Below are 23,384 nucleotides of genomic sequence, written 5' to 3'. Positions count from 1 at the left end.
AAATTATTTTTTTCAAAAATACTTAACGCGTCAAGTATTCTTATAATTTATTACTCAAAATTATTCGAACATGAAGAAAAATTTCAATATATAGTATAAGATATAGTAATTCTTTTAGATTAATGTTATTTGAAATAAAATGCTAAGACAATATAGATTTTCCGCAAACATTTATAATTTTGCCTTTGTTATTTATTATTTTACATTTTATATTAAAAAATAAAGATTTCTTTTGATAGAGTAAGAAGCTTTTGTGGGTTAGAAATGTTTACATAACAGTTGTTTTACAATTATTATTAGTTAAATGAGTTCAAGCATTTTGACAAATACACAAAACCCTCATGAAAAGTACTTGTGTTTCATCAAATACAGATAAGTGCGTTTATGAGTTACATAATATGTATTACATATACATATATATTTTATGTATACCTATGCTGATAGTCTTGAGAGGCTATTTCAGCTTCACCCTAACGTGTGTAGGTGAGCTCACGGGGCTCAAACCGGAGTGTTAAAAGATAGATTAATTATATTTTACTGGTGAAAGGTAGCGGTAGGCCTATTTTTGCCTGGGAATTTAGAAATTTCGGAGTGCTTTAAAACAATTGGGACTTCAACCTTGTAGCTACATGGTAATAATAGCTTAAAACTAGGTGGGCCGTGAGTTCGTCGATCCAATCAAGTATATAATAAAAAACCTACACTCCGAGCGCCGAATATATTTAACTTTGTAAGTGTCTACAAGCGAGTATCAAGTAGCCAATATCACCTTATCACCAGTTCATTGCGATTACATTCGCTCGCCTCTCGACTATCTGAACTTATAAATGAGCAAATTAAAGTTTTTCAACAAAAACTACACACACATACACATACACACGCGCGCACACACAAGAAGCCCCTAAAAAGCAAACCGAACTAAATATTAATATTAAATAATTTTTCTCTTAATGATCTTTCTGGTTACAGGATATTAGATCAGAGCGAAGTAGTAGTATTGGTGCTTGATACAGGTATGTGTGTAAATTTTAAACGTAATCTGACGTTTTAAAGTTGATGAAAATTACGTTAAAAGGTTACGTTACATAGATATGGAATTTTTAGAGAGATACATTTAAAATCGTGTTATAAACTAACTATTATTTCTAAGTGGATTTGTGATTGCAGCTTCTATGCTCCATCACGGTATCTAGTAGTTAAATGTGAGTTACAATTATATAAAAAACATCTAAGGAATAGCAAGCACGTAATGTTTTATTGAAGATGACCATATCGATCATAATCTCAAGGGTAATCAATCAATCATACGTTTTGTTTCCTTTTACGAACTGTTCTATGTTCGCATTAAGTTAATTAATAATCACAAATTCAATTTAATATTTCAATTTATTTTTATATGTTACTTAATTAAATTATAGTGTGGATTCGGTAGTAGGCGGAGCGGGTCAAATATAAAAGCAGAGTACTCATTGTGTTAACAAATGGAAAAATGTACTGGCGGTAACGCGTATTGAGTGTGCATGGATAGTATCCAACATCCCACCTATATCTCCTGCGAACCAGTTAAGCTTTTGTGTTACATTACAAATGAGACTTCGAGCTCATGTCTTAAGATGGCTGGCTGGCGGTTGTCATATCCATGGGCTCCGGGTAATCGCTCAACAGCAAATGAATCATATGACATCCATTCGAAATTTTGACATTCGAATTTTAAAGGAACTATAATTGAATCATTTTCAACAAAAAAAATACATATTATACATATATCATGTAATAATACTTAAAGAAGAATAGTATTTGTCAGTTATTGTTGAATGATATTTTCTGTTGTTGTGATATCAAATTGGTATTTTTACTACAATTTTGCTATTTGATTTTATTTTTTTATTGCTTAGATGGGTGGACGAGCTCACAGCCCACCTGGTGTTAAGTGGTTACTGGAGCCCATAGACATCTACAACGTAAATTTGCCACCCACCTTGAGATATAAGTTCTAAAGTCTCAAGTATAGTTGCAAAGGCTACCCCACCCTTCAAACAGAAACGCATTACTGCTTCACGGCAGAAATAGGCAGGGCGGTGGTACCTACCCGCGCGGACTCACAACAGGTCCTACCACCAGTTAAAAAATACTAGACCTTTTTTATTACATTTTAATTTTTATTGTATCTGAGATACAATAAATGCTATATAAGGATAAGGATAAGATGCGACTTTAAATGAACTTTCTGGAATTTCAATTTTGAACATAGCACAGAATAAAACTATGTGAAACAATAATATGAAAGTAAAACGTCGTATATATATATATATTTTTTTTTTTATTGTTGTTAGCATTTTATACAGGGAGTTGTTTATTTAAAAGCGTCTTACCCATTTTCTATTCATTCATTACCAATACCATTTTAAGAAATTATTTATACGAGTATAACCGTCTCTAGATGTAATGTTTAAAGTGTTTATTATTTAATTTTAGTCACACATGTATTTAACATGTTCTCGTGAAGGTTGTCGCATTGAATACAAAACACTTCCAGTTATAACAACCAGCTGTATTGTAAAATATGATTGACATCCACGATAGAGTATTGCGTGTTGTACACGATGTCTTCTTATGGGAAAACTCGTTAGTTTATATACAAACAATATCATTACTTTGTTATCTTCAAGATTTTAGAAGTTTAATTTTAAAAATATCGATTCGTAATTTCTATGTTTTTCTTCGATAAGAATGAATAGCTTTTAAAATTGATTCCAATTTGGAAGTTACCAAAGAATTCTTCTAAATAAATCTTGTGTTAATTTTTTTATTTGTCAAAGTAGACAGTGGGCTTTTTGTACCTTTTTATTACCGTTGTCCACTGAATATGGTAACTACTCCCCATAAAGTAAGTATCATCGGTTCCCGTTGTCGTTATTGATAAAATATGCGATTAATTTTTAGAAGAGTTAATTTCTATGTTTTTTTTCCGATAAGAATGAAAAGCTTCTAGAATTGATTCCAATTTGGAAGTTACCAAAGAATTCTTTTAAATAAATCTTGTTTTACAAATTTTAATTGTCAAAGTAGACAGTGGGGTTTGTGTGCCTTGTTCATTACCGTTGTCCACTGGCTACGGTATAAAGTAAGTATCATCGGTTCCCGTTATTGTTGTTGATAAAATATTATGCGATTAGTTTTTAGAAGACTTAGTGGTTTATCGATACGTTTGTTGGCTTAATAATATGCTGATTTCGTACAAAATAAAATTTGAATTGATTATTTATATTTAATCTCGGCGATAAATTAATTTTTTCCCTGCTTTTTTACTTTAAATCGATATACGAAATATCGTAACGGTTCTACCGAAGACAAATTCGTAATGACAAAGCCGCAGACACACACACCGGCGCGGCGATACAGGGCCCAGTTAATTTTGTTTCCACGGTCTAATTACCGTATTGTTATTTCATAGTGACATTTTGACATTCCGGCTCACAGTTGACGACGTGGCGAGCACTTGCTGACACGAATTACCAAATTCGTTACACACGTGTATTTTAAGCACATGCGTCGCGAATCAATTCACGCGGAGTTCACGAAAGGAAAACAAAAGTATTTATTAGTATGTACTAGGGCCGAAATTGGACTACGTTGCGAATGCGTCTCTAGAAAACAAAGTATAGCCGGTTTTATGCGTTTTTTTTTCTTTCTTTTTTTTCTCAAAGAAATTTATTTAAGCTTTAGGCGCGTAAACACACAGCTTTACCGGACCGGACACAGATCGACAGAGAATTAACGGCTAATACTTTGAATTATCATAAATATTATACAAAAATGAATTGCTGTTCGTTAGACTCGCTAAAACTCGAGAACGGCTGGACCGAGTTGACCAATTTTGGTCTTGAATTAAAGGTAGATAAATATGAAAATGCTCGGAATTAAATCGAAAAAATAACAATTTTGTTTTCCCTTTGATGTGTCCCCCGTCGGACGGATTCCTTTTGTTTGTTTTAAATTTATTTTTTACAAAAGTTTAGGTCTTTTATTTATCGATTGAGGCACTACGAAGTCTGCCGGGTCAGCTAGTCATAAATAATTCGACATTTACGATTGATTCTCACACTCGGTTAAGCACTGTGTTATGGTACAAATAAAGGCGCACGATTACTGCGACAACACGGGCGGTCGGATGTCGTCGCCACGACTGACGTCGCCGCTTACAACTATCGACTGAGAAACGATTTCCTAACGATCTCAGCTTCATTGTAGCGTCGAATTAATGGGCCGTGGGCAGTATCGCGGCGTCCAGGGAAGGTCGGAGACCAGTATTCGATTATGGTCAAATAGCGGAACCGCGCGTTCTTAGAAGAAAACGCACATGGATATGCGGGGCGCGGTCAACTCTTTTTGCGGGATCCGGCTCCGATAATGAGAATAAAATATTGAGCTCAGAATAATCAGTGAGTTATCTTTAAGAACAAACCGCGATCGATGTGTATATAATATGCACATAACATATTCAATTTGAGTCTAAACGTAAAATAATCTAAATTTCCACCAAAAAAAGATCTGATGTCTCCTAGTATTTTTCTACGTGTTCCCGTAATGTAAGCAAGATTGGACAACATTGGCCTAAATCTTTAAAGCCGGATTTCCACACAGGCATATCGATTTCGTCAATGGCACCAGTAAAATAGGAATCCAATTATCAACAACAGACCGAACTACAAAGGAACTTATACAAAAATAAGTATTATAATAACATAATTTTATTACATATTGATTTTACTTTTACATCTTATTATAAATCAATAGTTGACGAATAGTAACGACAGAATTATCCAATCTAAATTAAGCGAGTCAAAATAATTCGTTGTTTCCTTATTGGAATAGGCAGCGGCTTGGCTCTGCCCCTGACATTGCTGAAGTCCACGGGCGACGGTAACCACTCACCATCAGTTGGGCCGTATGCTCGTCTGCCTACAAAGACAATAAACAAAAGAATATATTTAAATATGTAGTTTGATTATTGCGCTAGAGGGAAAACGGTACCTTTCTTATGATAGTAAATGGAAATTAACCGTTGTTTATATACAAATATGCTTACCAGAAAATAGGCAGGCTTTAAATTTTATAAAGCTTCGCGTTAGAAACAGGCCGGATGAAGTTACCTACCTATCTGGGTCTATGATGAGTCCATAATACACCTCACAACCGGCATATGCGGGATGACAGTGCCAATATTATTATGCTGGCGTAAAACCCAAAGAACGCTGCTGCTCTTTTTACAGCAAATGCCTTGGTTCTCTTTTACGACACTGACGATGGAATATTAGTTTTTTTTTTCTTTTTACCTAAGCTGATAGCCTTGAGAGGCTATTTCAGCGTAACCTTAACTAGTAGGTGAGCTCACGGGACTCAAACATGACGACGTTGCTAACACGAACCCTAACAGGAGCCGTTCTTCGCAGATTCTACCACCGGATCGGAATCGCGACCCACTGAGAAGATCCGGCGAGAAACTCAGTGGGCTGTGTCTATGGGTTAGTTCGCTCGTCGAGCCCTTCGTCGCAAGCGACGGTTTCGACGAGAACGATGACCGGTGCTTGAGGTACCTAAAAGCACCGTTAGTGGATCGGGAGGATCCGAAATGACGTGTTTTGGACGACGTCGACTGCTTTCCATTCTGTCCGCAGGATCGGGAATGTAGTTACCGGCGACCACGATGAGAGGGTTCTCGTGTCGTGCCGCTTTGTCGAAGTGGGGAATATTAGTAATCTATGCCACACACTCGCTTCCACACTCACACAAAAAAAAAAAAATTCATATGCAGATCGTAATACACAATTCGGCATCACTAATTAACATCATTAGACATCGCGTAATCATACGATAACGTTGTTACAACTTCCGTATCGGGTTCGAGTGGGCGAGACGAGTGGAACACTATTTTTGGTAGCTTGTAATCTACCGGTCAATCTTCTCGGCAAAATTGTAGAGCAGCTCGTTAGGGGCGACGATGTGAACGCCTCATCTCGGCGCAAAATTACAGCATAACGCTGTTTGTTCTTTGAGTTATTATTAATGCCATAGATGCCTTCAAAAGTCGTCGCGGCTTAAAGGACAAGACGCCCGATGTACTCATATCGAGCGATGCGACTGTGCCGGTGTCCAAAACCCGTGGATAGGTACCAATTTTCCTAACAAAATATGTACCTTAACACGAATAACCACCCTGCCTATTTGTGCCGTGAAGCAGTAATGCGTTTCGGTTTGAAAGGTGCGGCAGCCGTTGTTACTTGAGACCTTAGGACTTATATCTCAAAGTGGGTAGCGCATTTACGTCGTAGATGTATATGGGCTCCAGCAACCATCTGATGGTAAGTGGTTACCGTGGACCGCCCATGGACTTCCGCAATGCCACGGGCAGAGCCAAGCCCATGCCTACCGTAAAAAATACGTGTATAATCACGCAAAACCAGTACCATTATTTCGATTAGAAATTAGTATCTCCATTCCAGCCTCTTCGGTCCATTACTAATCTAGTCGGAAAATAAAAACAAGAATAATGAACCATAACCATTATCAGGAACAACATTTAAAGAGCAATCGTTCGATGTTCAAAAGAGGCACGTTAAAGATTTACCAATTAAAATTCTCGAGTTCAATTGAGTTCAGATTTGAAGATAATCCCAATAATTATTAAGACACGTGTGGCGGCCTGAGCCCGAAATATATGTATAAGATTCCATAAAATAATTATAATAAAACTTTAATTATATAGATAGTAAATAAATACATACATAGTGGCCTAATTTAGTTACTGGTGGTAGGACCTCTTGTGAGTTCGCGCGAGTAGGTACCACTGCCCTGCCTGTTTCTGCCGTGAAGCAGTGATGCGTTTCGGTTTGAAGGGTAGAGCAGCCGTTGTAACTAACTATACTGAGATCTTAGAACTTATGTCTCAAGGTGGGTGGCGCATTTGCGTTGTAGATTTCTACGGGCTCCAATAACCACTTAACACCAGGTGGGCTGTGAGCTCGTCCACCCAGATAAGCTATAAAAATAATAATAATAATATTGAAGCCTTATTATGCGTTGGAAGACGAATTCGATCGTGTATAAATCGTAAGGTATAAATTTCATGGGCACGCGCGGTCGCCGTCCGTCAACAAAAGTTATTCTAAAAACAGTCTTACAACAAATAGTGTATAGGTGATAAACAAAAAAACAAGGAAATAAATATCGAGGGGTAAAAGATTATTTGGTTTAAGTGACAATATGTTTATAACGCGACATTTATCTTTGTAATTTTATAACTGTGTCTTATTCGGTATTAGCATCAACAGTTCGATGTTTTTAATTGATCTTCAATTAAGTTTACTCTTAAATGTTTTGTTTATTCCTGTTTATCTGATTCTTTACGATTAATTTTCGCTAAACATTTATACAAATTTTGAATGATAAGGTCTTCATTCGTCTATTTTAACGACCAATGTTTTAGCAATTATGGGTAATTTCAAAACCCAAGTTCAAACCAAGGACCAAACTCACAAGTTTTAAAAATAAAAAAATCTTACTATGAAATTACTAAGTTCTTGTTAATAGTTAGAGCTAAGAGTTATTTCTAGAAAAGTAACGGCTTAATTGCCAATTATCACTGAACGACTACATGTACTACTGAACGTCACTTTCACAGCTCAATATAAGCCACAAAAACAATGTAAAGTTTAAATTTAATCCATCAAACTGTTAGGTACAATGTTTAATGGATCGCGTTTATGGCATCTTAACGTTAGCATTAGGATACTTAAATAAATAAATAAAACTTTTTCTTATTTTCCGATAGACAATTACGAAAGGTTCGCTTTGTAGTAAAACTGAATAAATAAACAAATGTGCCTAAAATTTTCTAATAGAATAGAATAGATTAGAATCAACTTTATTTTTTTTATAATTAGCGTTACAATTCAATAGCCTGCCAAGTTCAGGCGATGTTACGCGTTTTTTATTTCCATCAATTCTACATCACATGTTGCTCAAAGCGTACCACGCGCATATTTCTACGGATCTACGATAATGCCTATTCATATTGAGAAAATAAAGTCAAAAACTCCAAAGCAAAAAACAAGGGAATTTGCCCCCTTTAAACATTGTCGAATGATAAACTGAAGACATCCTAATTAATCGAAGTAATTGTTTAACACAAAGCGCCGTTTGACTATTCTTTGTGTATAGTTCAATTGAAGTTCACGATTTCTTAATGCGAGTCCTATTTGTACATCTGTATCTAGATACCGTTCGATTTATGGCCAATTGTTTACGGAATGGTATATATTTTTGGGAAAGCCTTGCGATTTGCAACGATGTAACAATAGTACAATGTGGTAAAGCTGGACAAGATTAGAATGCAATAAAACAATGAGAACCAACAAAACTACTGATATAATACACAATTAAATTTATAAACTACTAACGGCCCGCCCCGGCTTCGCTTGGGAAGTAGCGCACGCGATGTAAAGAATTTTAGGGAATTTTTTTACACATTGGGTTACATTATTGAAAATATAATAAATATAGCCTATGTCACCCGGGGATAGCGTAGCTTTCCAACAGTGAAAGACTTTTTTAAATCGGTTCAATAGTTTCGGAGCCTATTCAATACAAACAAACAAACAAATCTTTCCTCTTTATAATATTAGTATAGATATAGATTTTTGGCGATTTATTTTAAAACCGCAACTGTTACCAATGGATCCTGGTTGCTTTGCAATTATTTTTTAAAGTTCGAATGTATTCACCATAACATAACTAAAAGACTAAGCATTTTTTTTAAACACAAAAAAGCTAGGCAAGCGACATTTTATGAGTTTATCCCATGTATTTTGCTGTTTGAAGAACTTACGTAAAATCTAATTTTTTTTTAAATTAATTATTATTTATATAGCATTAGCCATCTCACGCTGTGCTTAATATTGACTATTTACCGATACCACTTAGACATGAAAAAATATATAAATTTTTTTATTGCTTAGATCGGTGGACGAGCCTACCTGGTGTTAAGTGGTTACTGGAGCCCATAGACGTCTACAACGTAAATGCGCCACCCACCTTGAGATATAAATTCTAAGGTCTCAGTATAGTTAGTTACAACGGCTGCCCCACCCTTCGTACCGAAACGCATTACTGCTTCACGGCTGAAATAGGCCGGGTGGTGGTAACTATCCGTGTGGACTCACAAGACGTCCTACCACCAGTAAAAATATAGATAGCAATGAAAAATATAAAGATACATTCCAGTAACCAATATAAAACATCACATCTATTCCCAGAAAACCTCAATACAACATAGAATACGATTATGAAACACTATAAATTCTATCAAGGCAAAACTACACATTAAACCTTATACGAGACAATCACGTAATAGGCATCATTAACATAATTGCGTGTTTAGAATCACCATACAAGGAAAAATGATAGACTCACCCATTATCGAAGATTTTCGGTTAAATTTGATTAAGAGAAACGCGCGTAGAAACTCGCGAATTTTCGTAGCGGCACCGCGTTTCCAGAATGTTCGTGTTGGAATGCGTTCCCGCCATATGTTTCTTACGGACTAAGATTACTAGAGTATTGGCAGACGCCGACCGCGTATGTTTATTGTTTGTATTCAAGAGCACTTTAAATTGATCACAAATCACAGGAGATATTTTTTTTCCATTCTAAATGCATTGACGACATATAATAGGTACGTAAGCGAACGATCGATCTAATGTCCGTCGCCTATGTGTTTATGTTGACACATTTTCAAGTTAAATTGCAATTTAATTAGTATTATTTTATATTATAAATACTGTTTTCCTGAATCTGAGTGAGTACATATGCTAAGCAGTAATTACTGAGTATTTATTTTGATAAAGCTATGTTACGCAAAATTTATGTTATAGGAATGCAAAAATGGCGTACAGGTGATCAATTATTATTTTATCATCACAAGTTTTACAAATGAATCAAAATTTCAATGAGATTAGAAATACTGCCTAAATTCGGATTTCCACGAAAGTGGGCGGAACGGCTGCGTTATGCATGTTTGGCGGTAGCTATCATAGAAGACAAAATATTTGACAGATGCCTGAATTTCTCTAACAGCATTTTCAAGATATGCTTAGATAATACAAGTTCAGAACATAATTTGGACCGAGCAATTTGACCGAGCTCGGTGATAGATCTTCCATTTGTCGTTATTTCAAAATATGCGACAAATTTTTGTTTTTTTTTATTACGTAGGTGTGTGGACGATCTCACAACCCACCTGGTTTTAAGTGGTTACTGGTGCCCATAGACATCTACAACGTGAATGCGCCACCCACCTTGAGATATCAGTTCCAAGGTCTCAAGTATAGTTACAACGGCTGCGCAACCCTTCAAACCGAAACGCATTACTGCTTCACGGCAGAAATAGGCAGGGTGGTGGTACCTACCCGCGCGGACTAAAAAATTTGCTTCTTTTATTGGAGTATTTACTGGGGAGGTCTAACATCTCAAACGCAGTTGCATCGCTTGTCTATCTGCTACCGGATCGAAGTCGCGGCCCCCTGAGAAGATCCTACAAAGAAACTTAGCGGGCTGATGTTATGCTCTTGCTAGAGCAATGTTAATAAACACTCAGGTTACACCTGTGAGATTACTTACCAGTCCGCTAATTGCTGAAATAGCCCCTTAGGCTACCAGTGATAAAATATAAGAAAACTTTCAATAATTTTATAAGTACTTTGCATATTAATTTAGTGCATTAAATAGGCTATTGATGAAAGAACAAAAGAGAACGAAATGTATTATGGGTATAGGCTATTATACTATTTTTATTCCTAATATTTAATATATTATCATTATTTTTTTTAATATTCCAAAAAAAATCTTATCCGCATAAGTCATGCAACAGAGAGAACAAAACAGCATTACCATTTAATAAAAATGTACTATATGCTAAATTGTTTAAGTTATGATAAATAAAAAAGACAACACATTTATCAAATGCACAATAAAAAAATTTGGAGCAGTTTTAACATTTAAAAGTTTAATTAAAATTCCATCTACCGAATTAAGACTGAACTACGATCTCTTGGATGCGTAATATAAAAATTAATGTTACACCGTGTGGTTTACAAAAACTTCAATAGATGGCGCTATTAAGAATAAAAGTGTTTCAGTCTGACACGTCTTATATTTTCTAAAGAGGGAATCCGTAGTGATAGATGACAGCTTGCCTGTGTGACGTTTTTGATATCCATAAATGACCACTCAAAGTTCTGTGATCGTATCAAAAAAAAAAAAAAAGAAACAACTAAACAAATGCTTATTTATAAAACAAAATAAATACCGCCAGTGTGATTTCTATTCATATTTAATTTTGTCTATCTGTCAGACATAAAAGAGTTTTTAAAATTTAAAATTTCACATTGTTTTAAAATATGTTCAATATCTAAAACAACTAGATCTATAATTCATCAGCAACTTTCCGCAAAATTTCCGTAAAACCATTCGAAAGTGGAACCACCTATAAGTATCACAGTCTCGCAGAACTATTATTACCCAAGAGACACGTAATTTTAGTGCAGACAAAAATAAAAGGGCTGTGATGACATACTCGAATATTCGTATTGGCTTGAAAACGAGATTTAATGAGGACGTTAACCGAATCTTCCGACAGACTTCAAAATATAAATTACCGAATTCGCGAAACAACGAAACAATTAAGGTAAACTATTAAATAATGGCATAAAGGCAGGCAAAGGATATTCAGACTTTTTGTTGGCTTGTATAATTGAGTTTTTAACTCGATTTTTTTAAAGGTTTGTAACTACAATGAACAATCGTTTTCAATAGATACCGAACAAACAAAAATAATCGGATTAATACACAAAGAAGAAAATGGTACTTGACTGTTTTGTCTTTGCCTACAGAGCCCAGAAATTGCGATACTATAAGACAAATATTTTTCTCTATGAAACCTAGCGACATCTTGTAGCGGATGCCCCTAAACTTTTATGTTGTTAAAGTTAAGACATTTAATTATGGTATAACTAAACAGAGAAAATTAAAAATTAATGAATGATACAAGTCTTTATTTGTTTTAAATAAATTGATTAAATTTTATCAATTTATGGTTTCTGATAATTTACAAAATCCTTCATTAAAAATAAAATATATAATAGGTAATATGTTACTGTTAACTACAAGAGCAATGAGAAACTAATCGAAGCGAAGCCATCTAGTGGCCGACGCCCGTAAACATTTTTGTTGAGTGCTTGAGTTGCTTAACTACAACTAATTTATGTGTATTATCTATGTTATGGGCATGATAGAGGGTACAAGACCGATCGGCAGATCACCGTTACGATGGACCGACCAAATAAAGGCAGCTCTAAACGGTCTCGTTAACGAGTGCACAAGAAGGGCCGCGGTGACGTCTGGTGAAGCGCACCACCACCCGAAGTGATGACCACGACCACTCTGCCAAGAGTGCATGCGACTGAGAAGAAGAATCTATGTTTGCCTATTTATTATATAATAATATTATACATAGACACATTAAGCACACGATTCCCTTCTATGAAAAATTCGTGTCTAAAAATCACGGTCATCTTTAATGACAATAAAATACACTTGACTGTTATTTTATCGCATCATTTTTCGTGAATCGCTTCCGCCTTTCGGACTATCCCAGTTTATCCGTCACATCAAAGGTCAAAAGTGATAAATGGACTATTTTCCGTAATGGATATTATTATAAGGTCGAGGCTACAGTTTATATCACCTTGGTCTCGGAGTGATCAATATGTACCAAAGATCTGCGACGAATTATAGAATCTTATATTTAGCGCTGTTGTGCAGAGGGTCGCAGGTACGATTCCCGCGTCGGAAAAACATTCGTGCGATGAACATGTTTGTTTGCTCTTTGTCTGGGTGTTCATTGTCTATATATGTGCATATCTATATATTTAATACGTGAATCAAAAACTTTGTACCCCTTTTTACGAAAATTCCGCGAACGGAGGATTATGACATTTCCCTCACTTATAGAGAATATAGAAAAGGAGTGCGGAATATTAATATTTTTTTAAATGAAGCATAAAAAATACATTAAATCAATTAAAAAACAACATTACACACACTACCATGTCTTTGACGCACACACGCATGCATACTATTTGTTTATTGTCAAATTTTTCTTACTGCTTATAGTCTGTGGTCAAATTGAGAATAGATTATATATTGTTTATCTTAATTAATATTGGTCTAACTAAAGTGTAGTAGTCTTGGCGAAATTGTGATTATAAAAGTTTATTAGTCTTGGACAATAGAATAATAATAGTGTACAAAATTATAATTTCAATTAATTATAGTCTTATTTCGACAACCGGGGGACCACTAGTATATTTAAATGTACATATGTCAATCTCTAGCACCCATAACACAAGGAATCCCAATTTGAGGCCGGATGATTTGTTCCCATTAATTATTATTATTTATTTATATTTATTTAAAATCTTATTAATTACATAATATTTTTTAAAAAAGATATTAAAAATACAATTTTTAAAAAACACTATATAAAAATAGATTGCCGCTGATGGCGGTGTCTACGACACAAGCCACCAGTGGTTAGGACTCTAATAATAATAATAATTATTATTATTATTATTATTATATCGACTAACGCATTTAGCAACACTAAATTCAATAATTTGAGTGCATAAGACATGCATTTCTTTAATACGATTTCCCTATAAGCGTTGCTTCTTATTATTACAAATCGAAGCACTGTTGTTTGACATTTGAGGAACATTTACAAACCTTTCCAGTGAATCACAGTCGTGACTCAGTTTCGAAGGACGATGACGATTTCCTAAAATTTGCTTTCAATCGTCTTTCCTGTCGTGCGATGCAATGGGATAACGGCTGAGGTTTTATATGAATTTCTGTTGGGTTGTGTCGACCTAGCACTCCAGCTCCAGCTCTACTAAATTTCTTTTTATTGCTTAGATGGGTGGACGAGTTCACAGCCCACCTGGCGTTAAGTGGTTACTGGAGCCCATAGACATCTACAACGTAAATGCGCCACCCACCTTGAGATATAAGTTCTAAGATCTCAGTATAGTTACAACGGCTGCCCTACTCTTCAGATCGAAACGCATTACTGCTTCACGCGAGAAATAGGCAGGGCGGTGGTACCTACCCGCGCGGACTCACAAGATGTCCCACCACCAGTAAACTACTATTCCCTATAGTTTATAGTTCATAAAAGCCAATGCACTAATCGGGTAATGGACAACAACGTTCTCTGAGTATTATACCAACGTACTGCGATCATCAACTACCATTTGCTAGAGCTTATTCATCACCCTGCGCTTTTTTGCCGCGAATCAATCACGCGTTCCGGTTTGGAGGGTGGGGCAACCGTTACACAGTGCAATTGTGACTTTAACCTCACGTCTCAAGGATAATCGACACCTATGCAATAAAAAGTTGACAACAACTCACTAACCAGCGAGTTGTAACGTATTTTAAATGGGCACAATGCCTTTTTATACTTTGGTCACAAGTTAATTTTGATGAAACTTCCAGAACTTTTCAATACAAAACAACTCAAAAGTAGTAAGTATTTTACTATTATTCTGTATTAGTCTTGTCCTATCCTATCATTGGGGAACCGGAAACTTTGACTTTGAAAATTACCGCTAAAACTTTAAAGCATAACTTCAATACGTATTAAGTATTAACGCATTAGGGCCCGTAGTAAATGAACCAGCCATAGACTTAGGTACAGCTAACTATAATGACCAAATGTTATAATAGAACTATTATATTTGATATATTAAAAAAAAAATAAGCATTAAAATCACTACTAATTTTTTTATTCGGTTATAGATGTCTCATTGTCTATCAAAATAACATAAACCAACAGATCTATTAGAATTTGAACAGCCAATCTCCTATGGATCAATTAGGGACGAGAATTACACGTGACACGTGACTGAAAGCTACTCCGGACGCAAGGGCCCATTGTGTTTCGACGGCATACCAGAGCACACCTCATTATAATATGTTCACCTAAACTACCGTTACCTTAAACTATTAAAATTTGACGTGAATATTTTCCAAGTGCTTTTATGACGAAGACGTGACTTAGAAGCGGCGAACGCAGTTATTGTGAACCTGATAATGTTTTATGTTGTAACTTCATCTATTCGTTTTATTATTGTTTTTTTATTTTTTATTTATTCAATTAGTAAATTTTATCAAACGTTTTGGAATTCTAGGCTTAATAATAAAGTCGCCTGGCATATAAAAACTTCTTGTAATTTTGAACGTTTCCTATGGAAACCTTTGCTAAATTCGCATTTTGAAATTCGAAGTAGAAAAACTATGAATGACGTTTTAAATTTTTATTCGCACTCTATTTCAAATCGATATGCGAGGAGTAATCTAATTGTAAGCATTTACAAAACTTAAGTATGACGATTCAAATACAAAAATGATTTCAATTTACTACAACGAATAAGAGAAACGGTATTCGACCAAGCATTTACGAAATCAAGTTAAGAATCTGCAGTTAGAACAATTTTATTATGTTCCATCAATCTCAAACTCGATTTATCGCTCTCGTTCTTAATCGATAACAGTCGATCGTTAAGATCGATTCAATTACGGATTCTTCACGCGCTATCAAAACATTTACGAGGCTACGACACGACAAAAATCGGGAACACGCGCGCTACAACTCTTTGCCTGCTAGTTTATTATGCGTAGCTGTAAACCAATAAATCCCTTGTTCGGGACCGGACAATAAACTATATTTTCAGTTTTTACTAAAGTCATCTGTCAAAGTGACGTAACAAAAAGTACGTATTAAGTTTCCGAGAACGTATCGATTTGTTGGTTTTATGTGTAATTGTAGGTTGGTATTGACATTCATAATATCGTAGATTTCTGTATATGACCTGTTTTCTGTAGACAGACAGATCAACCGACTGTGCACCGGTTGTGTTAAAGGACTATGTCAACCTTCAAAAGGGAATACAGGATTGTTTCGTGGCAGTTATAGAAATAATTATATTACTACTAGCAATTCGTGGAGTGGAGTGTGGAATGACGATCTATGCAGGGTGCCTGGCAAGATCGGGATGAGAAACGCCGAGAATCAGGCTTAGTGGCGTGAAATTGGAGAGGCCTATGGCCAGCAATTGACTGCTATAGGCTGATGATAGATACAGAGCAATTCGTGCTGTCTCAAAACACGCCATGCCATTAGCTAACGTGGACTGACCTTCGCTTCCTATGCTGATAGCCTTGAAAGGCTATTTCACCTTTGCCTTGACGTGTAGGTGAGCTCACGGGGTTCAAGCCGGGAGTGTTGCTAACACTGGCCCTAGCAAGAGCAGTGCTTTGCACAATCTACCACCGGATCGGAAACGAGACCCACTGAGAAGATCCGGCGAGAAATTCAGTTGGCTGTGTCCACAGATCATAGAAACAAGGAGATTAGCTTTGTACAAAAAATTATTCGTGTTCAGATGTCTCCGCGTTTCTCCCACTTACTTCACTCACACAAAACCAAAAATTGTAAGAACGGCACACGAGCTCATATTTCTCCCGCACACGAAGAAACTTACAGCAACACCAATAAACTCATTAATAGAACACATGCAAAAAGAGGGCGGCGCATTTACCTGTAGCTACGGACTCTGAATAAACACACATGTGCAAGTTATGCAACTAGTGATGTTAAGTGATAATCATAGAAAAGTATCGATTAAAATTCAGTTAACTATATTATCTGCTCTCTCTCCTAAAATTTTATTGACTATAATACTTATAATAATAATAATAAATTGACTTGAATACTATACCGGAGTTTCCCTCGACCGTAGGTACTCTATACAAGCGAAGTTTTATCATAATTGGAATATTAACTAATTATATTAACTACCAAGAAACAGTTAGGATATCAACTTCTCGAATCAAGAGAAACACAAGTAAAACTGCAAGAATTTTATTGTTAAGGATTTTATTGACCAGTAAAATGTAAATATTTATTTAAAACTTGCCGCTTAGACAGTTTAGGTATAGCGTTCTTAGTTAAGTAGTGTAATCTTATGTTTACATATTTTTCCATTACGGCTTTTATAAGAATTATTAAATGGTTATTCATTGGCGATTGATTAAATTGGTGAAAATTAATTTTTTCAAAAAGATTCATACCTAAAAAATGCGATAAAGATTTTGACATGAGCTCTTGTCTAATATTTTTTGATAAAATTTTCGTGGTATTAGATGAAAGAATATATGTTTTTATTATTACTTCCATCCGTTTACATATGGTTATTACGTCACTAGATGGAAATATAAGGCCGCCTTTATCCTTCAATTTTATTAACTTGAGGTGCTTGTCATTAATTGTATCTGCAATCAAACCGCTACAGCATGTATCACACTTCAGCAATTTTAGCAAACGATGAACTATAAATCCAGCTATGTATGACACTACCTGGCTACTAAATTCTGTGACATCTTGTACAAGTATACTGATTTCCTCATCAAATACGGCTTGTTCATATAATAAACTCATCTCGTCTTCGTCATTACCTTCGTGTAACTTACATGGTTCGATTGTCAGATTTATATTTTGGACAGCTGAAGAGCACGACAAAAAAGAAACCTCCTCAAGAGCTATACAGTTTCCCTGGTCTACATCTCTAAGCTCCGACTTTACCAAGAGCTTTTTATATATTGCTTGAAACTGTCGCGCCGTTGGGTTGGTGCTGCATCCACCATGTGACCGTATATGTCCAAACATAAGCTCTAAATGATCTTGGCTGATTTTGTAAGCCGGAATGTACTTAAGTTTTTGGTCCTTTTCAATTAGTTGTATATACAAGGCCTTGAGGCTTTCTATGCACACTAATAAACCAATAAAACCGGTTTTTCTGGGTGTAATGATAGCTTTTGTACCATCTGAAAGCTTTATAGATGTTAGACACCGTTTCGCCTTTTCTAAAGTTTCAAATACCTTGTCTTTGTTGCCTGGGCAAACTGGTTTTTTATAATGGAGTTGGGCCATATGCCTTGAATTTAACACATCGAACAAGTTGTTGATAGTTTTTAGATATTCCACAGTGCCTTCTACATCATCAAAACCAGCGATTTGAAGTTCACAACAAAAATTCAGGGCATCTGCAACACTGTTGCTAAATAATTGCGAAGCTAAGCGAACTTTCATTTTTTGGTTCTTGAAAAAGATATGACTTTTTCGTAATTTATTTGCTAAGTGCAGTTTTTCTTTATCCTGAATGTCATACAGATTTTTTAGATGACTCCATTTTATACACCTATTTGAAGCATCCATGAAACATCCATATGATTCAAAAGCATTTCTCAATAGCTTCAGCATGTGGCATGGATCGAGAAAAATATGTACAGGTTGACGAGTAACGGGGTGCTCAAAATATGATTTTAAGTTTTCAACTTCAAAAGAACATCCGAGTTTCTTAGCCATGGTGATATTGGCTGGACAGCCGTCAAAAGTCATCGAGGTAACTTGAATACCTGTATCTTCTAATAATTCCAAACATTGTCTGACAAGATTAGACCGTTGTTCTCCTGTGACACCGTCAATGAGAAAATACCCGACTGGTATTTTCCAAGCCCCATTAATTGCGGTAACTAAAAATACAAGAACTTCTTTGGCTTCGGGTAAACAATCCCCTTGTTCTGCAGAATTAGAAATATCAACATACCCGTGCATTTGTTTTCCATCCCACTCTACATGCTGTCTGATTGCCATTTCATCTAAAACTAAATTACACAACAATTTGTGTTTAGTGCAGGCAGTTTTAAGTTTTATCGCTTTTAATGATTCTTGCGTGAATCCAGGCTGAGCATCGATAGATTGGTACCACTTTTTTATGGTTCGAATATGAGGCAAAGCTGTTTGGAATTTTTTTCTTACATACGCGTACGCCTTTGGCGAATAAAAGTGAAGAGTAGTGGCAAAAATTCTTAAAGCAGGCGGATATTTCTGGTTAGTACTTTGACCCGATGAAACATTTCTTTCATAACGCTGGATAAGGTCGGTTACTCCAATGTTTTCTAATTGCGTAACGTGATCAGCACTAATGAAGTTTTTTTCATTAAGGTTTTTCAAAATGTCCTTTAAATTAGCAATTTTTTTCTGATAACGGCTGGTTTTCTTTTGAAGCCTTCTGATTTGCATTTTTTGTGTTTTTATGAAACTGTCTTGTACCAAAATCAATTGGCGTAATTTACGCTTTCTAGGTGTTTCGATGAGATCATTTTTTTCCAGATTTTCTTGTTCCAAAATGCTATTTTGTCGAGCATTAAAGTTTGTATCGATACCATATATTGTAGACGTTGGAGCAGTATTTTCCGAATTATCGTTTTTTTCACAAGTGAGATTTTGTGATTCGGTTCCGGTTGGAAGTTTTAAAGCAACCGTCTGTAATTAAGAAAACATTCCGCATTTATATAATTTCTCATATAAAAAACTTACTTTGTTTTATATTTATATTAAAAAAAAGAAACAAGTTTTTGATGTTGTAAAATAGTTTAACTTACCAAATTAGGATCCTTTTTATCCAATTCAGAATAAAAGCACACTTTGGATGTGGAAGGTTCCATATAATTCATCAATACCATACGCAACTTCAATGTTGGGACCGACCATTCGAAGAGCCGACGAACTTTCTTCAATGGTTGAAAGCACTTTGGCTCAAAGTGGGACGAGCATATGGTGTGATTTTTTGTTGGGAACCAGCTTGGACCCCTTCCTGTCGCATTTATCCACATTTCTTTTATCTTTGGATCTTTCGGATAGCTAAAGTTTTAAAATAAAAGCATGGTATAAATGATGATCATTATATGAATGATGCATGAATACCACAATATATTAAAAACCAACACATTATCTACACTTATTTTACGTTTTATCAGTTATTTAATGCTCAGTTTCTGAAGTTACTATTTACCTATATTGCCATTAGCTATTGATTCAATAAAAGTTAGGTGAAGTAATCAAGAAATAGAAACAAATTGGGTTTTTAAATAATTAATTGTATCTTAAATAATCATTCGTACTAAATAGGATCGTATAAAATATCGACAATACAGACAATACAATAACAGACAACCCTAACACACAAAAGCCGACAGCGGCCGCTTCACGAAACTATCGTGTGAGTGAGAGTATCAGTAAAAAAATTATCCATTGCGCTATTAGAGCAGCCGATTCATCGATTCATTTGTACTAAGCAAGCAATGGTTTTAGTTCCTAATGAAAAGGGATCTATCATCGCTTTTCTAAATTTTTTAATGAATTCTGTAATTTCAATATGATAAACTATAATATTGTAGTACTTACGTGTGAAATGAGATGCTATCTTTCTTGTAATTCACAATACAGCTGTTATTTTTGCAAACAATCACTGAACAACGCGGCATTTTGTTAAAAATCGTAAGCAATGAAGACGTCGCAAGTTGACATTCGACTAATGACCGAAACTGGCATCAAGCCGCTTTGAGGCCAGATGCGTTCGCAAGCGCCACGCCTCCTTGCCATATCTCCTGTGTTTCTATGATCTGTGGCTGTGTCTATGGGTTCAATTACTCGTCGAGCCCTTCGTCGCAAGCGTACCTAAAAGCACCGTTAATGGATCGGGTATCCGTAATGACGTGTTTAGGGCGACGTCGACTGTTTACCATTCGGTCCACAGGATTGGATATGTAATTTCCGGCGGCCACGACAAGAGGGTTTTCGTGTTGGGCCGCCTTCTCAAACTGAACCTTCGCTGTGTGCCGAGTTAATATCTGCTGCTCATTCTTTGTTTAAGGGGCTTCTTATGTAGCTTTTTAAGAAGCCCACAGACATGACGTGTGCTTTTATTCTGGGTCAACGCGTTCTTATCAGCAGTCTTAAAACCCTGATCCACAATTCGATTCCTGAGAGCTCAAGCGATCGAACGCAAATATAAGAGAACGTAATGGCACATCGCCAAACGTAACAATGAATTGCACTATTATGTGGATTATCTCGATGCCAACGACCGACCCTATTATAATTATCAGTTTTGCGATTTAATAAAAAAAAACGGAAATTCAGTTTATATGTGTTCTATTAATTCGACTGCCTGGTTTACCAGTTTTTGTTTTATTTTTATTATTCAGAAAAGTTTCGTAAGCACAATACGGAATCTGCAAGATCTGTCCAGTACTAAGCATAGTACTGGACAGATCTTGGTAGATTGGTAGCATACGCAAGACTTTGATACAAAACAGAATTAAATTTTGTTTAATAATTTTTCTTAGATACACGAATATAGATAACCTATCGGAGATACAGCCCATGATTATTGGGCCTCAAACCTGGGAATCTTGACTAGAGACTGATTTGCATATACGTTTTAACAAATATATATTACACCCAATCGCAACTAAATTACGCAAAGAGAAAACAAAACTGTTCATCACATAATGTTTGCCTACCTTCGACCCAGCAATCAGAGAAGCTAACTATAGTCATCGAGTCTAAGAGTCCACTCTGTTATATCTAAATAATAATAGATAAAACATTTAAGTACGATTTTCTCATCCATTTTGTAAGAGCGTCTATGAAAACTAAACCCACGATTACTATGTGGCAGAGACAGATAGGATGCCATTTACCATTCGAGCTAAGCATATACGACAAATATTCTAAGTAAATATATAGATAGCAGTTTAGATAAATTAGAAAAGTTTTTTTAGCACATACATATTTCTTTTATCTTCGGTACTTGTTCGATTCAATTGGATAACGTACAGTATACAGTATTTCATTGCACCTACTGTACCACTATTTACTCTGCACTACCTTTGGTTGACTGGTAGAGAATGCCTTAGGCATTAAGTCCGCCAATGTAAATTTTACATGAAGTGTAATTAATAAAAAAAAAACATATTCAGTTAGTCTAGTTAACGCAAATTCTATCAAACGATAAAAAATACTACTGTAAAAAGGAACACATTAAACTGAGACCCTTAACCCGGGCTTTATCACAATACCAAACCTCAACAGTAGTCTTAGGAGGAACACATGAGGCATCGTGCACTTAAAAATTTGAAAAATGGTTTACAATTTTAATTGATACTAACTCAACTCACCTGATGTACTAAGTAAAAACAAAACGGTATCTTTGTTTTGCAAATTTAACCCAGAATACATCGTATTGATCTTTCATATTATGATTGGAACTAGAAAAACAAATAAGCAACTTTTGGAAACACTGTTCCAAATAATTCGTCTTTAATTTATTGGTGAGGAAATGTCATTTTTTTTAAATGATAATTTTTTTGGCTTTCAATGGACGTGGGCCTATTAAGGCACTTGCTATTAAGGTACTACCAGAGCCAAAGGTCTTCAAAAAGTTAATACCTCTGCCCATCTTGAAGCGTGAGGTCGAGGTTTCCATAATCAATTTGTATTTTATATGAGTTGTCCTCATATCAAACGAAGTGCACTACTCTTTCACAGCGAAATTATAGAGACTGATTTATCAACAGTACATGTTTAGGGCATTTTGTTTGTATGTACGGAACTCTAATACCTAGACGAGACTCGGCAGCGAGGGTAGATAGCAGTGGGGCGATGTTACACCCAATGCTCTACTACTAATCAAACTTATCTTTTTTATTAACCATATATCACATATTTCAAATAGTTAGATTTATGCACAAACAAACAAAAAAATATCATTAAGATATTATATAATATACATAGAACATTATACAGAAATTTGCGTTAAGTCGTATCCTTGATATCAAGGTGACATTACCAGAATGACGTGTTTTATAAAAGCACCATTTACAGGCACGTAGCGACTTTCATAGCTGACCTTCCGGAGACGTGGTCATCGAGTGATATTATGTCATTTTTACAACAAAACGGATTAAACCCAAACAGAAAGATTTAGTGCCATTTGCGCAACTATACAAGCCATATAGCTCTTTAGTTCTTGACTTCTTTTTTTTAATAATTACATCTCGAATTAGTAAAGGGACATTTCGATATTCATACACCAAAGACATCTAACCATAAGTACTTTAAATCATTAGCGCATTTTTTTCATTACAACTACTTAAACACACTGGATGTTTTTATGTCATGATGAAACTCGCTCATTTATCACAATGACCTATTATCATGCATTTCATCGTTTTAATTAAGGATTACAGCGGCCTGCTTTTGTCACTTACACAAATGGAAGCATCAAGACGTTTGTAGAATAAATAAGCGGCAACACATTACATATGGATAAAGAGACGTGATGTGGCATTGCATAATC

At 35.4% G+C, this 23,384-nt stretch overlaps 1 protein-coding gene across 7 annotated transcripts in view; it reads right to left on the bottom strand.

The window, feature by feature from the left end:
- Window positions 1-23,384, bottom strand: part of LOC101742617 (paxillin) — an 85,082-nt gene that overhangs the window by 45,075 nt on the left and 16,623 nt on the right. Inside the window, exon 1 of one of the 7 annotated variants that reach the window (XM_062670717.1) lies at window positions 9,472-9,615. The exons of 4 other annotated variants lie outside the window; for them this stretch is intronic. In XM_062670717.1, the coding sequence (XP_062526701.1) occupies window positions 9,472-9,475 (4 nt within the window). In that variant the 5' untranslated portion in view covers window positions 9,476-9,615. Of the gene's footprint in view, window positions 1-4,103; window positions 4,212-9,471; window positions 9,616-23,384 lie in introns of those variants that run through there. 2 more of the 7 variants (XM_062670720.1, XM_062670715.1) reach the window with 2 other exon arrangements.

Source organism: Bombyx mori, chromosome 10 (genome assembly GCF_030269925.1).
Source record: "Bombyx mori chromosome 10, ASM3026992v2".
In the NCBI taxonomy this organism is placed as follows: Eukaryota; Metazoa; Arthropoda; class Insecta; order Lepidoptera; family Bombycidae; genus Bombyx; species Bombyx mori.
The sequence above is the reverse complement of the archived record's forward strand: the minus strand, read 5'-3'. Positions and strand labels throughout refer to the sequence as shown.